Source organism: Lutjanus erythropterus, chromosome 1 (genome assembly GCF_056507025.1).
Source record: "Lutjanus erythropterus isolate fLutEry1 chromosome 1, fLutEry1.hap2, whole genome shotgun sequence".
Taxonomy (NCBI): Eukaryota; Metazoa; Chordata; class Actinopteri; order Lutjaniformes; family Lutjanidae; genus Lutjanus; species Lutjanus erythropterus.
Window position 1 is genome coordinate 2,362,793 of NC_139317.1, and position 18,131 is coordinate 2,380,923.

At 40.9% G+C, this 18,131-nt stretch overlaps 1 protein-coding gene across 5 annotated transcripts in view; it reads left to right on the forward strand.

Moving 5' to 3' along the window:
• LOC146332464 (uncharacterized) overlaps positions 1-17,859 on the forward strand; it is a 46,694-nt gene extending 28,835 nt beyond the window's left edge. For 4 of the 5 annotated variants that reach the window (XM_084717208.1, XM_084716873.1, XM_084717037.1 and 1 more), the window contains 9 exons: positions 196-11,694; positions 12,377-12,486; positions 13,430-13,466; positions 13,744-13,896; positions 14,138-14,260; positions 14,487-14,575; positions 15,347-15,439; positions 16,896-17,010; positions 17,360-17,859. In XM_084717208.1, the coding sequence (XP_084573334.1) occupies positions 196-11,694; positions 12,377-12,486; positions 13,430-13,466; positions 13,744-13,896; positions 14,138-14,260; positions 14,487-14,575; positions 15,347-15,439; positions 16,896-17,010; positions 17,360-17,518 (12,378 nt within the window). In that variant the 3' untranslated portion in view covers positions 17,519-17,859. The remainder of the gene's footprint in view (positions 1-195; positions 11,695-12,376; positions 12,487-13,429; positions 13,467-13,743; positions 13,897-14,137; positions 14,261-14,486; positions 14,576-15,346; positions 15,440-16,895; positions 17,011-17,359) is intronic. The other variant, XM_084717118.1, reaches the window with a different exon arrangement.
• Positions 17,860-18,131: the final 272 nt, after the last annotated feature.

Here is an 18,131-nt window from a genome sequence, read left to right on the forward strand (position 1 = left end):
ATCTGTGCAGGTCTTCACTTGGGTCTCTGGATGTAGGGTTCAGGTGGATCCATAAAGACCCCTACACTGTGAACATTGAGTGCAGTTAATCATTTAATTCTCCTTGACACTACCATAATGAAAATGTTATAATGTAATAAAAATTCTCCAGTTTCACTCGATGCTTAATTATTGTTTTTATCTCCTCATTTTCAGACACAAAAGCAGGAAGTCACCATCGAAACTTTACAAACTGATCTTGATCAGACAAACGAGGAGCTGGACAAACTAAATACAGCTTACCTGGAAGAACGAGCCCAACTCATTCACGACCTTCAAAGCTGTGAGCGGGAAATCGACAGTCTTAAAGATGTCCTGTCGGAAAAGGACAAGGAGATAGCAACCCTGTCTGGAAACATGGCGGAATATGCAGAACAGGTCACGGTGCTGAAGCAGGAGCTCAAACTCAAAGAAGAGAACCTGGTTCATGTAGAAAATGCGCTGAGTAAGGCAGAGCGGGAGGCCATGATTATCAGGGAGTCACAGAATTCAGATCAGAAAGCCCTGGATAGCAAGATCACGGAGCTGGTCGGGAACCTCAAGGATACTGAGACGGAGCTGGTGAAGGTCAAAGAGGAAAGAGAATCTAAAGTGGCTGAGCTGGAAGTTCTAATCAAGCAGACTGAAGAGGACAAGAGAACTATTCAGGACCTTCGAGGGGAGATCCAGAAACAGATAGTGAGCCATCGTAATCATCTTTCCGAATGTGAATCTCACATCACGTCACTTAAGGAACAGCTGACTTCATCCACCCAGAAGCTCCAGGAGTCAGAGGGACTCGCTATGCAGCTCAAGGACAAAAATACCAGCAATGAGCAACTACAGCAACAGCTAAATGATAAGGAACAGACGTATGTAAAAGAACTCAAGTCTTTCAAGGAGGAGCAGAACAAACTTCTGGCACAAGTGGAGAAATACAATAATGAAATGCAGACGTTATCCAAACAACTGGAGGAACAAGTACAGCGTGAGGAACACATCAAAAAGGAGATTCAAGAGAAACTGGAAACCATAGCGTCTCTGGAAGACCAGCTTAAGGCAACTGATAAACAGGCTGAGGACGAGAGGCAGAAATTCAACGCTGAGAGTGAGAAGTTGAACAAAGAACTTCAAAGCAAATCTGAAAATATCTCCAAACTCAAGAATCTATTAAAAGGCATAAAGAGTGAGAAAAATCAGCTACAAGAAAAACTTGCAGGGCTGACTAAGGAGCTCGAGCTGCAGAAACAGAATGCAAATCAACTCAGTGAAAAAGTTGCATCTGCTCTGGAACTTAACAGCAGTCTTGAGAATCAAGTACATTGCCTTACACAAGAGAAAGAGAGACTTGAACTGGAAGTAACTGAAAGTGTAAAAACTATTTCAGAGGTTACAGCTGAAAAGGAATCGTTTCAAGCCAAAATATCCATGCTGGAAACACAATTTTCACAAAATAACACAATAATTGAAGGGCTACAAAAAGATAAAGAGGAACTGACTCTTCAAATTAATGAGTTAAATAGAGTTCTTGAGCAAAGCACACACTCAAACTCTGAGATTCTGCTGGAAAAGACAAATGAATGTAATAAACTCAATCAGTTACTCAGGGAAAAGGAGGAGAAGGTGACACAACTGCAGGAACAATTGCAAAGCTTGACATCAAAGGTAGACCAGCTGCAGCACAACATGGTAGAAGAAGAGCAGACTGTCAGTGATCTTCGAGCACAAGCAGAGGCCCAACAAAACCAGCAAACACAACTTCAGGAAACATTATCACTGCTTCGAGAACAGGAGTGCAGTCTAAAGTCTGGGTTAATGGAAAAAGACACAGTAAACCACAGTTTGCAGGATGAAGTTATGCAGCAGAAAAATATTGTATCCAAGCTTCAAGCAGAAGCTGAAACACTTAACAAAGAACAGTCACAACTTCGCCAACAAATTGAAGAGAGAGAAGAAATGTTGAAGAAAGTGAAACAACAGTGTCAAAAATACAAGGACAAACTGAATGATACAAACAAGACGGTTAAGTCTCTGAATGATCAAATCAGGGTCATGGAAGAAAATGCCAGAAAGCTTGTTTCTGAAGCAGAGGTGAGGCAGACAGAGCTGGCAAACTTAAACAGCTACATCCAGGCAGTGACTGAAGAAAACCACCAACTTCGAGCTGCTTGTGAATCCAGAGAAAAGGAGCTTGCTCAGCGAATTCAGGTTCTATCTGATCTTGATGGACAGCTTAAAGCAACTCTTGAGCAGAACTCCAGTTTTAGTGCAAAGATTAGCAGCCTAACAGAGGACAATCAGAGACTACAAGAGGAGTTAGCACAGAATATCAAATCAGTTTCTGAACTAACCACAGAGAGGAGTTCACTCCAAGAACAAAAGTCTGGGCTTGAAATTCAAATCTCAGAGAATCAGAAAATAATTGATGGCCTGTTGAAGGAAAAGGAGATGCTTGCTGTTGCAGCAGAGAACTTAAAAAAGGTCCTGAAGGAAAGTGAACTGTCAAACTCTGAAGTTTTGGTTGAGAAAACAAGTGAATGTGCTAATCTGTCAAAAATATTAGCAGAAAGAGAAGAACAACTTAAGAGTCTACGAGAGCAAGTTGATGGCTTTAAAACGCAAATTAGTCAACTCAGCATGACCTTGAGTGAGAAAGAACAAACTGTGTCGGAACAGAGTTCACAGTTTGAAGCTCAGCAGAACCAACTGCTGCAACTTGAGGAAACTGTATCCATGCTTCAGGAGCAGGGATCTGTCCTCAAATCAGGGCTAATGGAGAAAGACACAGTGTTTCAGCAGAAAGTAGAGGAATGCAGCTTTTATCAGAACGAAGCCTCGCAACAGAAAACCCTCATGTCACAGATGCAGAGTGAGGCAGAGTCACTCAGGCAAGAGAACGTGGAGGCAAAACAGCAGATAGAGCAAAAAGAACAGACATTAAAAGAAGTAACAAATGAGTTACAAAACCACAAAGAACAGCTGAATAAACGAAATGAATCAGTAATTTCACTCAGCAGTCAGCTTGGTGCCATGAATGAGAATGCTGCAGAGATGGAGGCTGAAATTAGCAACCTGAAGACTGCCGTGCAGAAACTCACGGCTGAGAACGGTCAGCTAACACAAGCGGAGGACCAGAGGAACGCTGAGATAATTGATTTGAAAGATAGCATGCAAGCACTCAATGAGCAGAATACAAAATTAAAATCTGAATTTCAGAGAACAGTGACAGAGCTGTCCAAAGCGCACGAAGAAGTCACACATCTCACGACAGCATGCTCAGAGAAGGAGAGCCTTCATTTGACCCTGCAAGGAAAAGACGACTCCCTGAAACAGCAGGAGACTTTGATCCAGCAGCTCAACAGTCGGATCACTGAGCAGGAGGAGCAGCTGAAACAGAAAGCAGACGACAATGTCAGTTTAAGTGCAAAAGTTTCAGAGCTTGAAGATTCTGTCTGTAAACTTAGAGGTCAAGTTGACAGTCTTACTTCAGAGTCATCTGTACTGAAAAATGCCTTGGAGAAGAAAGAAAAGGCAAGCCTTGAATATCAAAGTCAGTCTTCGGCTGCTGTTGAAAATCTCAATTCAGATCTACAATCCAAAGAAGCCGAGTGCGAGAGCTTGAAAGAACAGATTTCACACCTCGAAGAATCAGTGGCAAAGCTCAGCAACACCCTCCAAGTACAGATATCTGAGGTGGAAAATCTGAAAAAGACCTTGGAGGAAAAAGATGCAGCTCTTTCGGACCAATCCAGGTGTCTTCAGGATATTCAAAGAAGAACAGACGAGGCGTTGCTCTTCAAAACTCAGTTCATGGAAAGTACAGAGCTGGTGTCACAGCTACAGAATCAAATTCAGTCACTGTCCACCGAGTCTGAACACCTCAAAAAGTCAGCAGAAGAAACACAAAGTGCCTTTAACAACCTACAAGAGAAATATACAACTAACTTAGAGGAGCTGCAAGATGTAAGAAAGCAACTTTCCCAAAAGACTGATGAAGTGTCCAACCTTCGGAAGTCATTGGATGATACCAGTAATGAAAATCACATAGCAAAGACCACGATAGAAACCCTGAGAAATGAGTTATCTGCAATCCATCACAAACTCGAGGAAACAGAAGACTTGAACTCCAGTCTTTCAAAGGAAAAGGATGAAGCTTTTGCCTCTCACCAAGCAAGCGTGTCCCTGCTGACTGTTGAAATAGAAAGACTCAAATCACAACATCTTCAAGTTGTGGCACAGATGAACGCTCTGACAGAAAACCTTGAGCAAAGAGAAATGGCTCTCCATGCAATTAACAGTCAGTACACATCCCAGGCCAAACACTCATCTCAGCTGGTTTCAGAAATGCAGAAACTAGAAGAGCAGAATAAGAGATTAAATGAGGAGATTAGTTTGTCAAAGGAAGAGCACCAGAAGCTTCTTACTGCTGTCAGCAATGAAAACACACATTTGAAAGAGGAATTTAGAAAAGTTCTTGCAGAGAAGGAAGAGCTGGAAAGGAGTCACCATCAGATATGGGCATCGCAGGGGGAGCTGCAGGTTCAGATGGAGCAGCAGTCCAGCAGCATGAACGAAATAATGGAGAAAATGATGTCCGAGAAGGAGAGCCTTCAAGCAAAGGTTAGTGCCAAAGATGAAGAACTTTCTCGATTAAATGAAAACGTTCAAAAGATAGAGCAGATTCTGCAGGACTCTGAGAAAGAGTGGCTTTTAGTTCTGGATAGAGAAAAACAGGATAAGAATCTTCTTGCAGAACAGCTGACAAGTGTTGAAAATGAAATGAAATCTAAAGATGTTAAAGTTAATGCTTTGAAGCAAGACTTGGACAGTTTGCAGGAGAAACTAGCGGAGGCTTCTGCTGCGATTAGACAGGGCTCTGATCAGCTGAGTGCAAAAGAATTGGAGGCATCAGCATCCAGGATTCAACTAGAGAAGGTGTTAGAATCTGTCCAGGAAAAGGACCATGAAAACAATCATTTGCAACAGGCCCTAAAACTTGCAGAACACGAGTTACAAAATCTTTTACAAAGAAAAAATGATTCTGATAAAGATCCCTCTGTCTCACCACCAACTGCTTCTGAGAAATCAGCTGCTTTATGTAAAGAAAAAGCCTCTTTACAGGACATGGTAAAGCGATTACAAGAAAGTTATGAGTCTGAGGTAGATGCTTTGAAAAAGGAGTTGGATAAAACTGTCACACAGTTACAAAGAACACAGAAAACACTTCATGAAGGAGAGCGGAGTAATGATGAGAAAGGGCAACAAGTCACTCTTTTGCAAGAGATGATAGAGCATCTACACGTTCAGCTCGACACTGAATTAAAGAAAGTGAAAGAAGCTGCTGTCAAACAGGCTTCTTTGCACAGCGAATCACAAGCAAAAGACGAACAAATCAACTGTATGAGCATTCAGATTAGTCAGCAGAAGGAATTGCTTGCTGGACTTAGTCAGCAGTTGAGGGATAAAGATGCATCCATCGCACAAGTAATGGAATCTGCCTCAAATGAGAGAATGAAACTCGGTGAGGAAAAAACATCACTAATCGCACAGCTAGAAAGCATGGAGCAAGAACACAAGACCTCCGTGAAGAGGCTCGAAGAGGTTTCTCAGCAGTTAGAGGAACATATTTCACACTCTAAAACTGAAATTGAGACCAAGAATTCAGAGAGGCTTGAGCTGATTAAAGAAAAGGATGCAATAAAGAGTGAACTAGCCAAGGTATCCAAAGAAAAAGATGCAACAAAGAAGAAGCTTCAAGCTGCTCTCATTCTAAGAAAGGATCTGATGAAAAAAATTGAACAATATGAAAAAGAAAAAGAAGAGACTGTGAACAATAAAACTGAGGTGTCCCTTTTACAAGATCAGTTACAGGAAGTAACAAATGAAGCTCAAGCTGCTGCACAGACATATAAAGAGAAAGTTGCTCTTCTTGAAAAGAAAATTCTTGAGAAAGAAGGAGAGATTCTTGAGCACAAAACAGAAAGTGAAAGACTTGTGGAACAATTACAGTCAGAAAAAGAAATTTTGCAAGCCACATTAAGTGAGAAGGAATTGAGTTTGTCAGAAACTTTGCAAACACTGACTGAGAAAAGCTCCCTTATCGAGCAGCTGCAGTCCAGTGGTGCTGCGAAGCAAACAGCATTTGAGCAGGAGAGAAACAGCTTGATACAGAAATTAGATGAGCTTCAAATTGAAATCAAGACATGTAAAGATGAGTTACAGGACAAATCTTCTTCCACTGCTACTGCAGTGGATGTAGAAAATGAGCTTGCGCAGATGAAGCTTGAAAAGGCGACGCTGCAGAAAAAGGCCCAGGCTGCCTTGCTGGCACGTAAAGAGACAATGAAGAAAGCTCAAGAAAATGAAAAGAAATTAACTCAAGAACTGGCTGAACTGAAAGATGACTATAAGGCTCTGTTGGAACAACGCTGTCAGCAGACAAATGAGCTAAATGCTGTCCAGCTAAACTTTGACGAGAAGGTCAAGGAACTGGAGGACCTCCGTAAAACCTCTTTGTCTAATCTAGATGAACTGGATACCTTAAGACAGCTTGTTGAGGAGAGGGATAAAACTCTACAAGACTTGAAGATGTCTCTGGCTGAGAAGGAGAGTCACTGCCATTCTTTATCAAACTTGCAAACAGAGGTAGAAAATTTTCAATCCAAATTTGAGAGCATGTCTGTTGAGATAGTGAGTAAAGATGAGGCTCTCATAGTCATGGAGCAAAAAGCAGAAGCTTTAAAATCAAAACTTTCCATGGTGGAGAATGACTTAGAGAAAGCTCTTGCAGAAGTAAAAGAGAAAAAAGAAGAAATTGAGAAGTATGAGGAAACAATTAATGTCACTGAACTAAAGACCCAACAGGAGAAGCAAGTGTTGATTAATGAAAAAATTGCGTTGGAGACTCAGCTTAACATCTCTGAGTCTGCACTGAAAGAACGCATGCAGGCAAATGAAGAAAAATATCAACATCTGATAGAAGAAAACAAGGCTCTTTTGGAGCAAAGCAATCAGATGAAAGTGGAACTTGAGACAACAGTTGGTTTAGTTTCACAGAAATCCTTGGAAGTGTCAGACATCCAAAAGACATTATCAGAAACACAGCAGCAGCTCAGCGATCACAAAGATGTTTTGACTGAGGAGCTTGAAAAAGCAAAACTGCTGTGTGCTGAAAAACAAAGGAATTTGGATTTGTTAAAGCAAGAAAAGGAAAATGCTTTCAGATTAATCGATGAACTCAGAGATGAGGTAACCGTGCTGAATAAGCAACTGAACGAGTCTGAAAAAGTAGATGGTAACAAAGACGGAGTGTGTTTGTCTTGCAAACATGCTGAAGACTTTGACGTGAAACTGAAGGAGAGAGATGATGCGTTGTTAGTTTCTCAGGCTCAGATTTCAGAAAAGGAAGAACTAATTGCAGCACTCGAACTGCAATTACAGCAGCAAATTAAAACGCATGAAACTGCCATAGAAAAGATGAGAACTGAGGCCGATGAGCTTCAGAAATCTCGAGAAGATGGCACGAAAGTGAACGATCAGGACAACCAAAGCAAAATTGCTCTCCTAACCAGGAAACTTCAAGCTGCCTTAGTTTCCAGGAAAGAACTGTTGAAGGAAAATGCAACACTCAAGGAAGACGTCGAAAAGCTGTCGACCAAACATGAAGCTAAAGAAGCGGAGTACTTTTCTCTGGAGTCATCAGTGCTGAAGTTGAAACAACAAAATACGCACCTGGAAAGCTCTGTATCATCTCTAAACAAGGAGAAGGACAAGCTCAACACCGAAGTTGATGGTCTCCTCAATGATAATCGCAGCCTATCAGCAGCCTGTGACAGCTTGAAACTAACCATTGAAAGCATCACCCAGCAGAAACAAGCCTTTTCCTGCCAGCTTGAATCTCTAAAGGACTCTCAAACAGATGAGCTGTCAAAGTGGAAGTCAAAGCACGCTGAGCTGAAACAAGAGTATGAATCTCTTTTACAAGCTTATGAAAACGTTAGCAGTGAAATGGATAAGATGAGGCAGCTTTTGGAGGGGGCCAAAAGAGACAGGCAGGAAGCCCTCAGAAAAATTCACAAGCATGAGTCTGAGATGGAGATGCTTGAGAAGCAAGCTAAAGAGATGGAGGAAGAGAATGAAAGAATTAAAGAGAAGATGCACAAATTTTCCAAAGAGAAACGGCAGAAGATTGAAGAACTGGAGGAGGAGAATCTTAAAAATAGAAAAGAGCTGTCTGAGCTTGAAGAAAACCACAGAATGGCGATGTGTAAGCTGACTGATAAAAATCAACAATTAGAGGATGAGATTCACAAACTTAAAGAGTCATCAGAGGATCTTAGAGAGAAGTTTACTCAATTGCAGGCTGAAAATAGCCAGCTGGCCGAGAAGCTTGAAGAATCTAGCTCTTCATTGGAAAAGAAGCACTTGGAATCAAATACATACACAAACAACATGCAGCTTAAACTTGATGAAGCACTCAGTTTGAATAACTCGCTGACTGCCCAGATTGAGGCCCAGAAAACAGAACTGGGTGCACAATTGGAAATCAACAACTTGTTACAAAAGGAGAAGCAAAATCTTTCTGAAAGAATTGAGAAGATTCAGAACGATCATGAATCGCAGTTAGGAAAGAAAGATGATGTCATTAAAGAGCTCAAAGACATTATTAACAGACACAGCCAAGAGACTATTAGCCTGAACGAGAAGGTCAGAATCTTGGAGGACGATAAGTCTCTTCTGCAGGAGGAGCTTGAAAATGTTCAAGAGATTTCAGACAAAGTGAAAAATGAAAATGAATATTTGGAGACGGTGATCCTCAAAAATTCTGAAAGGATTGATGAATTGACTGAATCTGTCACTGCTCTCCAAACCCAAAACACACAGCTGTCCTCCCAGCTGGCAGCCAGTAAGGAGATGAGTAATCAGGTTCGTCAAGAAAAAGAAGAGGAGCAGCTCAAATTAGTCCGAGAGTTTGAGGAGAAACTCAAGACAGTTCAGAGAGGCAACGAGGGCTCCAAGAACGTGAAGAAAGAACTGCAAGAGCTCCTCAAGGAAAAGCATCAGGAGATAAATCAACTGCAGCAAAACTGTATTAAATACCAAGAACTAATTTTAGACCTAGAGAGCTCTTTGAAGACCTCGCAGTCAGCCCGAGAACACTCTGAGAAAGAGCTAAAGAAAAGCTCTGAGAAAATATCAGCTCTAGAGGAGAGAAGTAACCAAGTTGAGGCTGAGCTGACTACACACAAGAATCTCCTCCAGCAGGCCACAGAAAAGATTTTGAATGTTGAGTCTGAAAGAGACAAGCTGGCTCTGGAAATTAAAAAGTCTGAGGAACAGGTCACTGAGAAAACCAAATCACCACAAAATATGGATGAGAAACAGTTTAATTCTTATATGGAGAATCAGTTTGTGTTACAGCAACAGATTGATGACCTTAAGGCCTTAAAAGATAAAGAAAGTCAAAAAGTAAATGAACTGACACAGCAACTGGACCACCAAGAGCTTCAGATGAATACTCTAAAAAGAGCAGCTGAGACTAATGAAGCCAAGTTGTCTGCTCTGTCTGTCACTCCTCAAGGTGCCGATGCTACCAAACTTTGGAATAGTTTGTACCAGAAGACGTTACATGAGAAGGATAACCAGCTCCTCGAACAGGGATTCGTGATCAAAAGATTCCTCGAAGACATGAGACTGAAAGATAAAGAGGTAAATGAACTACGAGTGACCAAGTCAAGACTGGAGAGGACACTCAATGAGTACTCTGTTGCTGCAGCTGCACAGCAAAGACAGCTGTTTGTCATGAGCGCAAGTAATGCTGAGCTCAGTGAGACTGTGGAGCTTACGACTGTGCAGGTAAAGGAACTCAGTGCTCACGTTGAAAGGATAGAACAAGATAAAAATGCACTGAACCGGCAGCTTGCTGACAAAGAAGATGTGATTTCCCAAATTCAGCTAAATCTCCAGCAAATAGAGAAGATAAATGCAGACTCTGATGCTCAGCTGCTGTTTTTACAGTCTCAAAATGACAAACTTCAGGCTGACTTTGAGAAGCAGGAGGGAATTTCTGTGCAACTGAAAACTCTCCTCCAGGGCAAAGATGCTGAGATCTCCTCCTTATTGTCCTGCAGAGACGGACAGATGTCAGGATATCTGGAACAACTCCAGGCTAATTATCGCAGCCAGGTAGCAGTGTATGAGGACAGGTTAACGTCCTCACGCTACCAACGAGAAAAGGCTGACAAAGAGCTGAGAGCGCTCGAGGCCAGGGTCAAAAGTCTGCAAATTAAAGTGAACAGGTCTACACAGGAGAAGGAGCAGATGGCCGCTAAGATGGAGTCATTCAAGAACTCGATGGTGTCTTTACAGAGTGAACGGGAACGACTGATGTCAGAATACAGAATACTTGAAGCAAAGAGTCAGTTAGGGTTAACAGGTAAAGATGGCTCTGCTGACGGTGAAGGTGGTGCCACCAAAGGCCTTAAACATGAAATAAGAAAATTATTACATCAAATGGATGATCTCAATTCTGAGAACGCTATGCTCAGGGCACAGCTGGTTCGGTACAGAGAAGATTTGAATCAAGTTTTATCCCTGAAGGACAACCAGTTGAAGGTGCTGCTGAAGAAGCAGCAGGACGTGATCAAAAACCTTGAAAACCAAAAGGCTGCAGCTGAAAAGCAACACAGAGAGTCTCGGTTAGAACTCCAGAAGGAAGAAGAGGCGAGCAATACTTTAAAAGCAGAGATTTCTAAACTTAAAGCTCAGTTGTCAACACAGGAAGCTGATATATTAACTCTAAAGAAAGAGAGAACCGCCACCAATGAAGGCAAAGTGATTTCTGATTTGCAAGAAGCTGTGGCAGCCAAAGCAGCTGAATGTAACGACCTCCAGCAAAAAAATCTGTCTCAGAAAGCCCTAACTGATGAGCTTAAGGAAAAAATGCGGCTGCTGGAAAACGAAACGGACAAAAAACTGGCTGAAGCTGAGGACAAATACAACAGTGAGCTGGACACCTTCGAGCGTGAGGTGGAGTTGATGAGAAACGAGCGTGAGACGGCCGATCAAAGGGTGGCAGAGTTCGCAAAAGAACAACTGGAGTTGGAGCAGCAGTTAATAGAGGCCAGAGCACAAAGCAAAGACATAAGGGCCCAAAATGAGTCCCTGTGCAAAGCCATGGCCGCTTTGCAGAATGACCGAGACCAGCTCATCGAAGACTTTAAGACCCTGAGAAACAGATATGATGAAGAACTCCGAGAGACTCAGATGGCCTTTAACAAGGTTGAGCGCAGTCTGCAGGACGCCACTTCTGACTTGGCGATGTTTGCCAAAGAGAGGGATGTCCTTGTTCATAAATTAAGAGCTTTAGAGAGCAAAGACGTGGATACAGAGCTGAATAAGTTGTTGGATGAGCTGTCGAAGGCTTTGGCAGAGAAGGAGAAGGAACTTAAGCAGGTCGTCCTGGAAAATAACACATACAGCAGGCAGCTGTCAGCATTCTCCAGGTCCATGGCCAGCCTCCAAAATGATCGTGACAGGTTGATGGATGAGTTGAGCGGGGCCAAAAGAGTGGTGGAGTCCAGGCAAGGGTCAAGCCCAGAGACTGTCACCTCCATGAGTGTGGAAAATTCAAAAGGAAGTGGCGTCAGTGCCCTCCAGAATGAGACAGACGGGCCGGTAAGTCAAGTCATCAGCTGTGATTTGAGTTTGGCTGTTGCTTGCACTTCATCTCTCTGCTGTGTTTCATGTTGTGGACAGCATGCAGGGTCAAGTTGGTTTGGTTTTTTTCATTTGCATCATTGCTTTGACTTTTTGACTTGCATGGTGGTTTTTGGTTGTGTCTATTTGCACCTGAGTGAGATTAATGACACATCAGCTATTTGGTTATTTACACCTGGTCCCCTAGTTGAGCTATAAAGAGCAACAAAGTTCATGTTGGGACGAGGTTGTGGTGGATGTATGGGTCAGACCCAGGAATTTCACTCAGGAGACGTCCTGTTTGAAACATTTCAGTTTTCAGTCGCAATTTGGTCAGCTCTATGCAAAAAAAAAAACTACTTGATTAGCCTTAGGAAAAGATTCTTGGTTATTTTTGCCATCAGGATGTAAATAACCACATTGGCTGTTCTACCCCAGGTGCAAATAGCTTTGTTGGCTTCTGACACCTGGGTGTTAAAGGCCTGGTGGCATTTTTTTCTGTTGGGATGTATTTGTTCTGATGTCTGTGAAATTCTCTGTTATTTTTTAGATTAACTCTTTTGTCTTTGTGATTGATTTGATTGATTGATTATGAGCTGATTATGATTGATTGCATTTATGATTGACACCTTTCTTCTTCTATGTTTTGATTTTATTTCAGGAGGCGAGGCAAGTGATGGATGAACAACAGCAAGCAGTAAAGATGCAAACTTACGGAGCACCACCTGAAAAAGAAATCAGCAGCCACCAGGAAGAAACAGCAGATCAGAGGTGAAAGCAGACTGACGATAAGTAAAGAAAAATTAAACTTGTGTATGTCTGTTGTCGGACATACTTCACTACCATTTATCTTGTTGGTTATACATGTAACAATGCATGTATAGTGTTTACAGCTGAAGTGGGACCAAGTCATTGTTTTTCAAGTCACAAGCAAGTCCCCGGACAAGTCCAAAATCAAGACTGAAAAGTCCCAAGTCCTAAAGTTTGAGTTTCAAGTCCTAAAGAAGTCATAATGTGCTCTTCGACAAATTTTATGTCATTTTAACAACAGAGCCTCGACCGTTCTTTGCACAACTTAAAAGGCCGAACAGAATTGAAAGTTGTTGCATCCTTGTCTGTAATGTTCAACCCGGACGTTTTGCATACTGTAATTCATGTTTTGTTGACCGTTTCATAGTTTTTGTAGGCATTTTTCCAACTGGAGCTCAGTAATGTATCGTTAGTTCTTTATGGTTCTCTCCTGCAACTTGATTGGATGCTGTCAGACTGATTCAGACAAAGTGAATCTGGGCAGCTGATGTGTTGAGAATGAATAGTGTTAATGACATGAATTGATTCATGGATTCACTCTTTTTATGTAACAGACTTTTTAATCTTTGAGCTTGAAGGAAGGTATCAAGTATTTTCAAGTCAAAAGGTTCGAGTCCAAGTGGAGTTGCAAGTTTTCTTTGATTTTGAGAACTAAGTGTGGCCTTTCCTAAAATGTCTTGGCCCAAATCTTTTGTTATGCAACATAAACAAGACAAGGTGGCACCTACCTTGGCAACAAGAACAAGGTTTTTTATTTTCCAAAACTTTAGCACCTGCTGCATTCCTGTCGTCAGTTTATCGTCTCCTTGTTGGCATGGAAACAACTGTGGATTTCGTACGTGGCAAAGACCAAACAAGAGTTCAGTGATCTCTGCTTGATACTAAAGGTTTTTGTTTTTTGTAGGTCTGACACAGACAGGAAGGAAATGCTGCCAGTAAAGGTAAGTTATACTAAAACTTTGTGATCTGTATCATAGTTGTATTTTGCAGTTTTGTACTATCTGTGTACATGTTGTAATACTTGTAAAAAAAATACTTATTCAAATTTAGGTGATTTTAGTGTTGCATGGTTTTAGTGGTATAGTAAGGAAACATTTTAGTTGTTACATTTTTTTACCAAATGTGAAGAAAATCTAATAGCAGTCAATGTTAAATTCTTTTCAACCAGAACCTTTAAAGGTTTTGTTCCATCTTTCATCTTTTTTTCCTTCCACACAGAAGGAGACGTCTGTCTTGGCAGGTCAGAGTCCGAGAATGGACGAGGTGGTGAGTCGGCTGGAGGCAGAGAGGATCCAGCTCCACAGAGATCTGCAGCGCTGCATGTATGAGATCCAACAACGAGACCAGTACTTCCAGCAACTCAACATTAAGGTATGATGCAACTGAGCCTGTGTACATCACTGAAACACACTGCATCAGTGTGTGTGGCTAAAACATTGGCTGTGTCGACCCAAGATAAATTCTTGTCTAAGTTTTTTGTGTCAGATGTAGGTGAGCTCTTTTTTTTCTACAAAAGATATGTTCTCTAAAAAGTACGATGAAAGCATGTGTTGAGGATAAGAAAATAAATGGATCCCACATCACCATGTCTGCTTGCATACCGTCTGTTCAGATGCAGCAGGTGGTGGAGGAGAAAGGTGCTGTTGCAGCTCAGCTGAGGGCCGTGTCCCAAACCCTGAGGGACACGCAGAACCGCTGCCACTGGCTGGAGGGACAAGTCCAAGGCCAGACTCAGGTAAATCCGTCCAGTCATGTATTTGAATTGATGTGTGTATACAGCTGCCTCTGAACTCTGTATCTCTTGAACATGACTGACATATATGATTTAATCACTTCAGAGACTTTATTCCATCTCTATTATCATGTGCAATAATATAAAATAAAAGAATGCTATAAAAGTAAGCTTAGAACAAGAAAAGTCATCTCTTTCTACACATGTAATGTTGTGTTTTCACCACCAGGGGGCAGTATGTGCTGAGGTGGCACCTGGAGCCCCTCAGGAGAGGAGCAACGACTCCATGACTGCTGAAGCCAGTCAGCTCAGAGAAAGGTGACGAGACGAGATCTTCTTTTTCTCACAGATGTTTATTGGTATAAATCATTGGTTCACAACTTGGGGTCCGAGCCACCCTAAGGTGGGCGCCAGAAATCACAGGGGGTCCCCGAGACTTTGTCCTCAAAATCAGATTTGCACATGTCAACTAAAATTACAATTTCAGGGTTCTTACACTTTTTCCCGATGTCAAATTTAAGTGCTTTTAAAGCATTTTCAAGTTTCATTTTCAAGCTTTTCCAGCACATCACAGCTGGTAAGAGACATAAAATATACAGAATGACTGTTTCACCTCTTCTTCACAGTAAATCAGATGTTGTTGTGTTATTATCAACTAAACTGATGACCAATGAATGACTCCAACAAAATAATGTCAAATGAGGCGCAGGTAATGGTGTTTCTAAACTATTGATTAATTACCAATTCATATATGTTTAATTGGTTAAATAAAGTAATGTGATTACAATTTCAAGTTCTTTATTCAAACTTCAAGCACTTTCCAAACCTTGAAAACATTAAATTCAAGTGTTTTCAGTGATTTCCAGAACTTTTGTGAATCCTGCAATTTATACAAAAGTCTGAGTATAAAACTATTTAAAAAGATTCATTTCTATGTCAATTAAAAATAATAGACTCACAACTCTCAGTTTTCCTGAGATACAAGACGGGGGGTCGAAGAAAAAAGGATGGGAAACATCTGGTATAGATAGTTGTATTGATGACATATTAATGATGTATTTGTTTGTTTGTTTGTTTGTTTGTTTACAGGCTTCTTGAGGTGGAACAGAGTCTGGCAGATGAGAGAGCCAGGAGAGAGACAGCTGAGGAGGCTCTGCGTCTTGCTGAGGACAGAGCAAAGAGGTGAGACACAGTTCAGTAACTCGTCCGTCTCTGTCTATGTTTAACACTTGTGTTCGTTCACAAACACTGAGACTAAATTTGTCCATTAACAACCTTTTTCTCCATGTTTGAAATGAGACAACAACAAAAGACAACAACAAGACAGCACTGGAGTGAAAAGTAGTTAAAAAACATTAAAACTTAAGCAAAATCTGTTTTTATTTTCCATTTAGGAAGAAAGAAACAAGGTAACACTTTTGTTACAATGAAATGTGCATTACTTTATGGGAAGAGAAACAACGTGGCCATAAAATAGTTGATAAAATTTGCTGCACAAAAGCAGTTTAGTTCTTCACTATCTTAAGTGGGACTAAGGCACAGTTAACTCTGGGTAAAATAAGACTTCTGTCAAAATTAGAAAATTGCACAAAGATTGTACTTGGAAAGTTTAGCAAGGAGTGTAACAAAAAAAGGGGGAAAAAATTTGATATTGAAAAAAAAATGCAGCCACAGTAAACAGTGTTAATCCCACCGTAAAGAGGAGCATCAAAGATGTTCAAAGAAGATCTAAAAATATGTTACAAGAAGCAAAGAGAGGAAAATCCAAAAACTTCACGAGGACCGCAGGAAAAGCTTAAAGAAATGGTGCTGAAGATAATAATGTCAGCAGTTTTTGTTGTTGGGTCCTACTGATCAGTTGGTGGCACTGATTGTTACCATGGCAACACAACGTGATCAGCCTGGGGGTAAGGTGTCATTTTATTTGGTTTACAGTTTTTGTGAAATGGTCTAAGTTGAAAGAGACTAATCTATGAGCAAAATTAAGACGAGTCAGACACTAAAATATTTTTATAAAAACACATTTCATTTCATGTTTCATAACTACATTGAGACTAAAATAGTTTTGTTTTTTTTGTGACTAAAATAAGGCTAAAACGCCCAGAATTTGACTAAAACTGAAGGGGAAAAACAGATATGTAAATATATATAACTGCAGCTATAACCTCTTATTTATTCTCTGTTTATTCTTAAACTGTTCATACAGTAACGCTGTACAATAATTCACTGTGCAATGTATACATAACTGTTATTAACCTGTTATATATGATCATAACTTAATGTACACTTTATTGTACATAATTCTTACATCCATTTTAGTATTTCTATTCATCTTATATTTTCTTTATATTGCAGTTTTATGTTGTTATGTTGCTGTTGCTGCAAATGCACCTTCACACACTTATTGTTTATATTTATTATTTTTATATTATCTCTTTTATATATTGTAGTAGAAAGTATATATTTTTACATATTTCTTATTTTCTATTCTTATAATTCTCTATGCTTATATATATTTCTATTCTTGAATGGGAGCACCTGAGTATCAGATGAAAAACTAACAAGGACATTTGACACAAGACTAAGACTAAATTAAAAAGAATGCTTGCAAAGATTAGCCTGTTCTGTTGTTTTGCAGCGCTGCTTCCAGTCTGTCCAGAGACAGTCCGAGAGACTTCAGCATCGAGATGGAAACAGAGGAGGAGTGGGAAGCGCTCAGTCTCAACCCAAACCAGCCTCTGATAACACGAAAGGTACGCAGCAGAGCACAAACACCTTCATTCATTTTCTTTGTTTGTTCATTTAGCCTGTACTTATCTAATTATTGTCACCACTGTCTGTGTAAATAAAGTCTGACTTTGAAATAAAGCAGCATGTACATAGAGGCCACTCCTCTGGTTGCATAAAGAAGTCCAGTCGTACAGAAATCTATGAGAAAACGATCCTTCTTCTCCCTTTTTTTATGACCTCAGAAAACATTTTCTGAACGAGTCTTCATTACTGGTTTCAGGTCTTGTTCAGTACAGCACGATGTTCATTCAGTAAGTTTTGTTCCCATGGTTGGAGGCTGTTTCCCTGACAGTGTGCTCTTTGTCCCTCCAGGTGAAAGGCGGCATGGTGGTGTGCCGACGGTGGCTCAGAGGGCGGAGCCTCTACTTCTCCAGGCTGCTGACGAGCCGCGCCCGCTCTCGATATTTCTTCCTGGCCTACTTGCTCACAATCCACGTGCTCGTCCTCATGTGCCTCACTGGTGCCCTGTAGCAAGGTCACAGCGTTTTATGTTCTGTCTGTATTTAAAGCATGAAAAAAAACTAAAACTGGAGCTGGAGAGGCTCGCACACCTGTCCTCACCTGTTAATGTTGCCTAACAGTAAAGATTTTCATGTTGACGTTCGCTGCTCAGTCTGTGACATCACATAGATGGACGCCAACAACAGCAGGGATTTCAGAAGGAATCCTCTACAAGATGTGATGTCATTTTTATTTATCTGTTGTTTATTTCATAACACTGAACACAGTGAGTTTCATTTAAATCACTAATTTCTTTAATTTTTCTAATGTAAATCGAGCCTTAAAGCATGATTCTCCCTGTATGTCCTCACTGTCGTTTCTGAAAAGAAGCAGGTGGGATCCTTAATTATTTAGGCACGTTGCCTACAGTTTGTCGAAAAATAGAAAGGAGACTTGATTTTTGACACAAATCCTCAAGTTGATGGAGTTTAAAGGGATAGTTCAGATTATTTGAAGTGTGGTTGTCTGAGGTATTTCTCCACAGTCAGTGTGTTACCTGCAGTAGATGGAGGTCGACATGCTCACAGTCTGGAGAAGCAGCAGGAGAACCTGTGTAAGAAGCTAAACAATGTGCTGCTGTGGA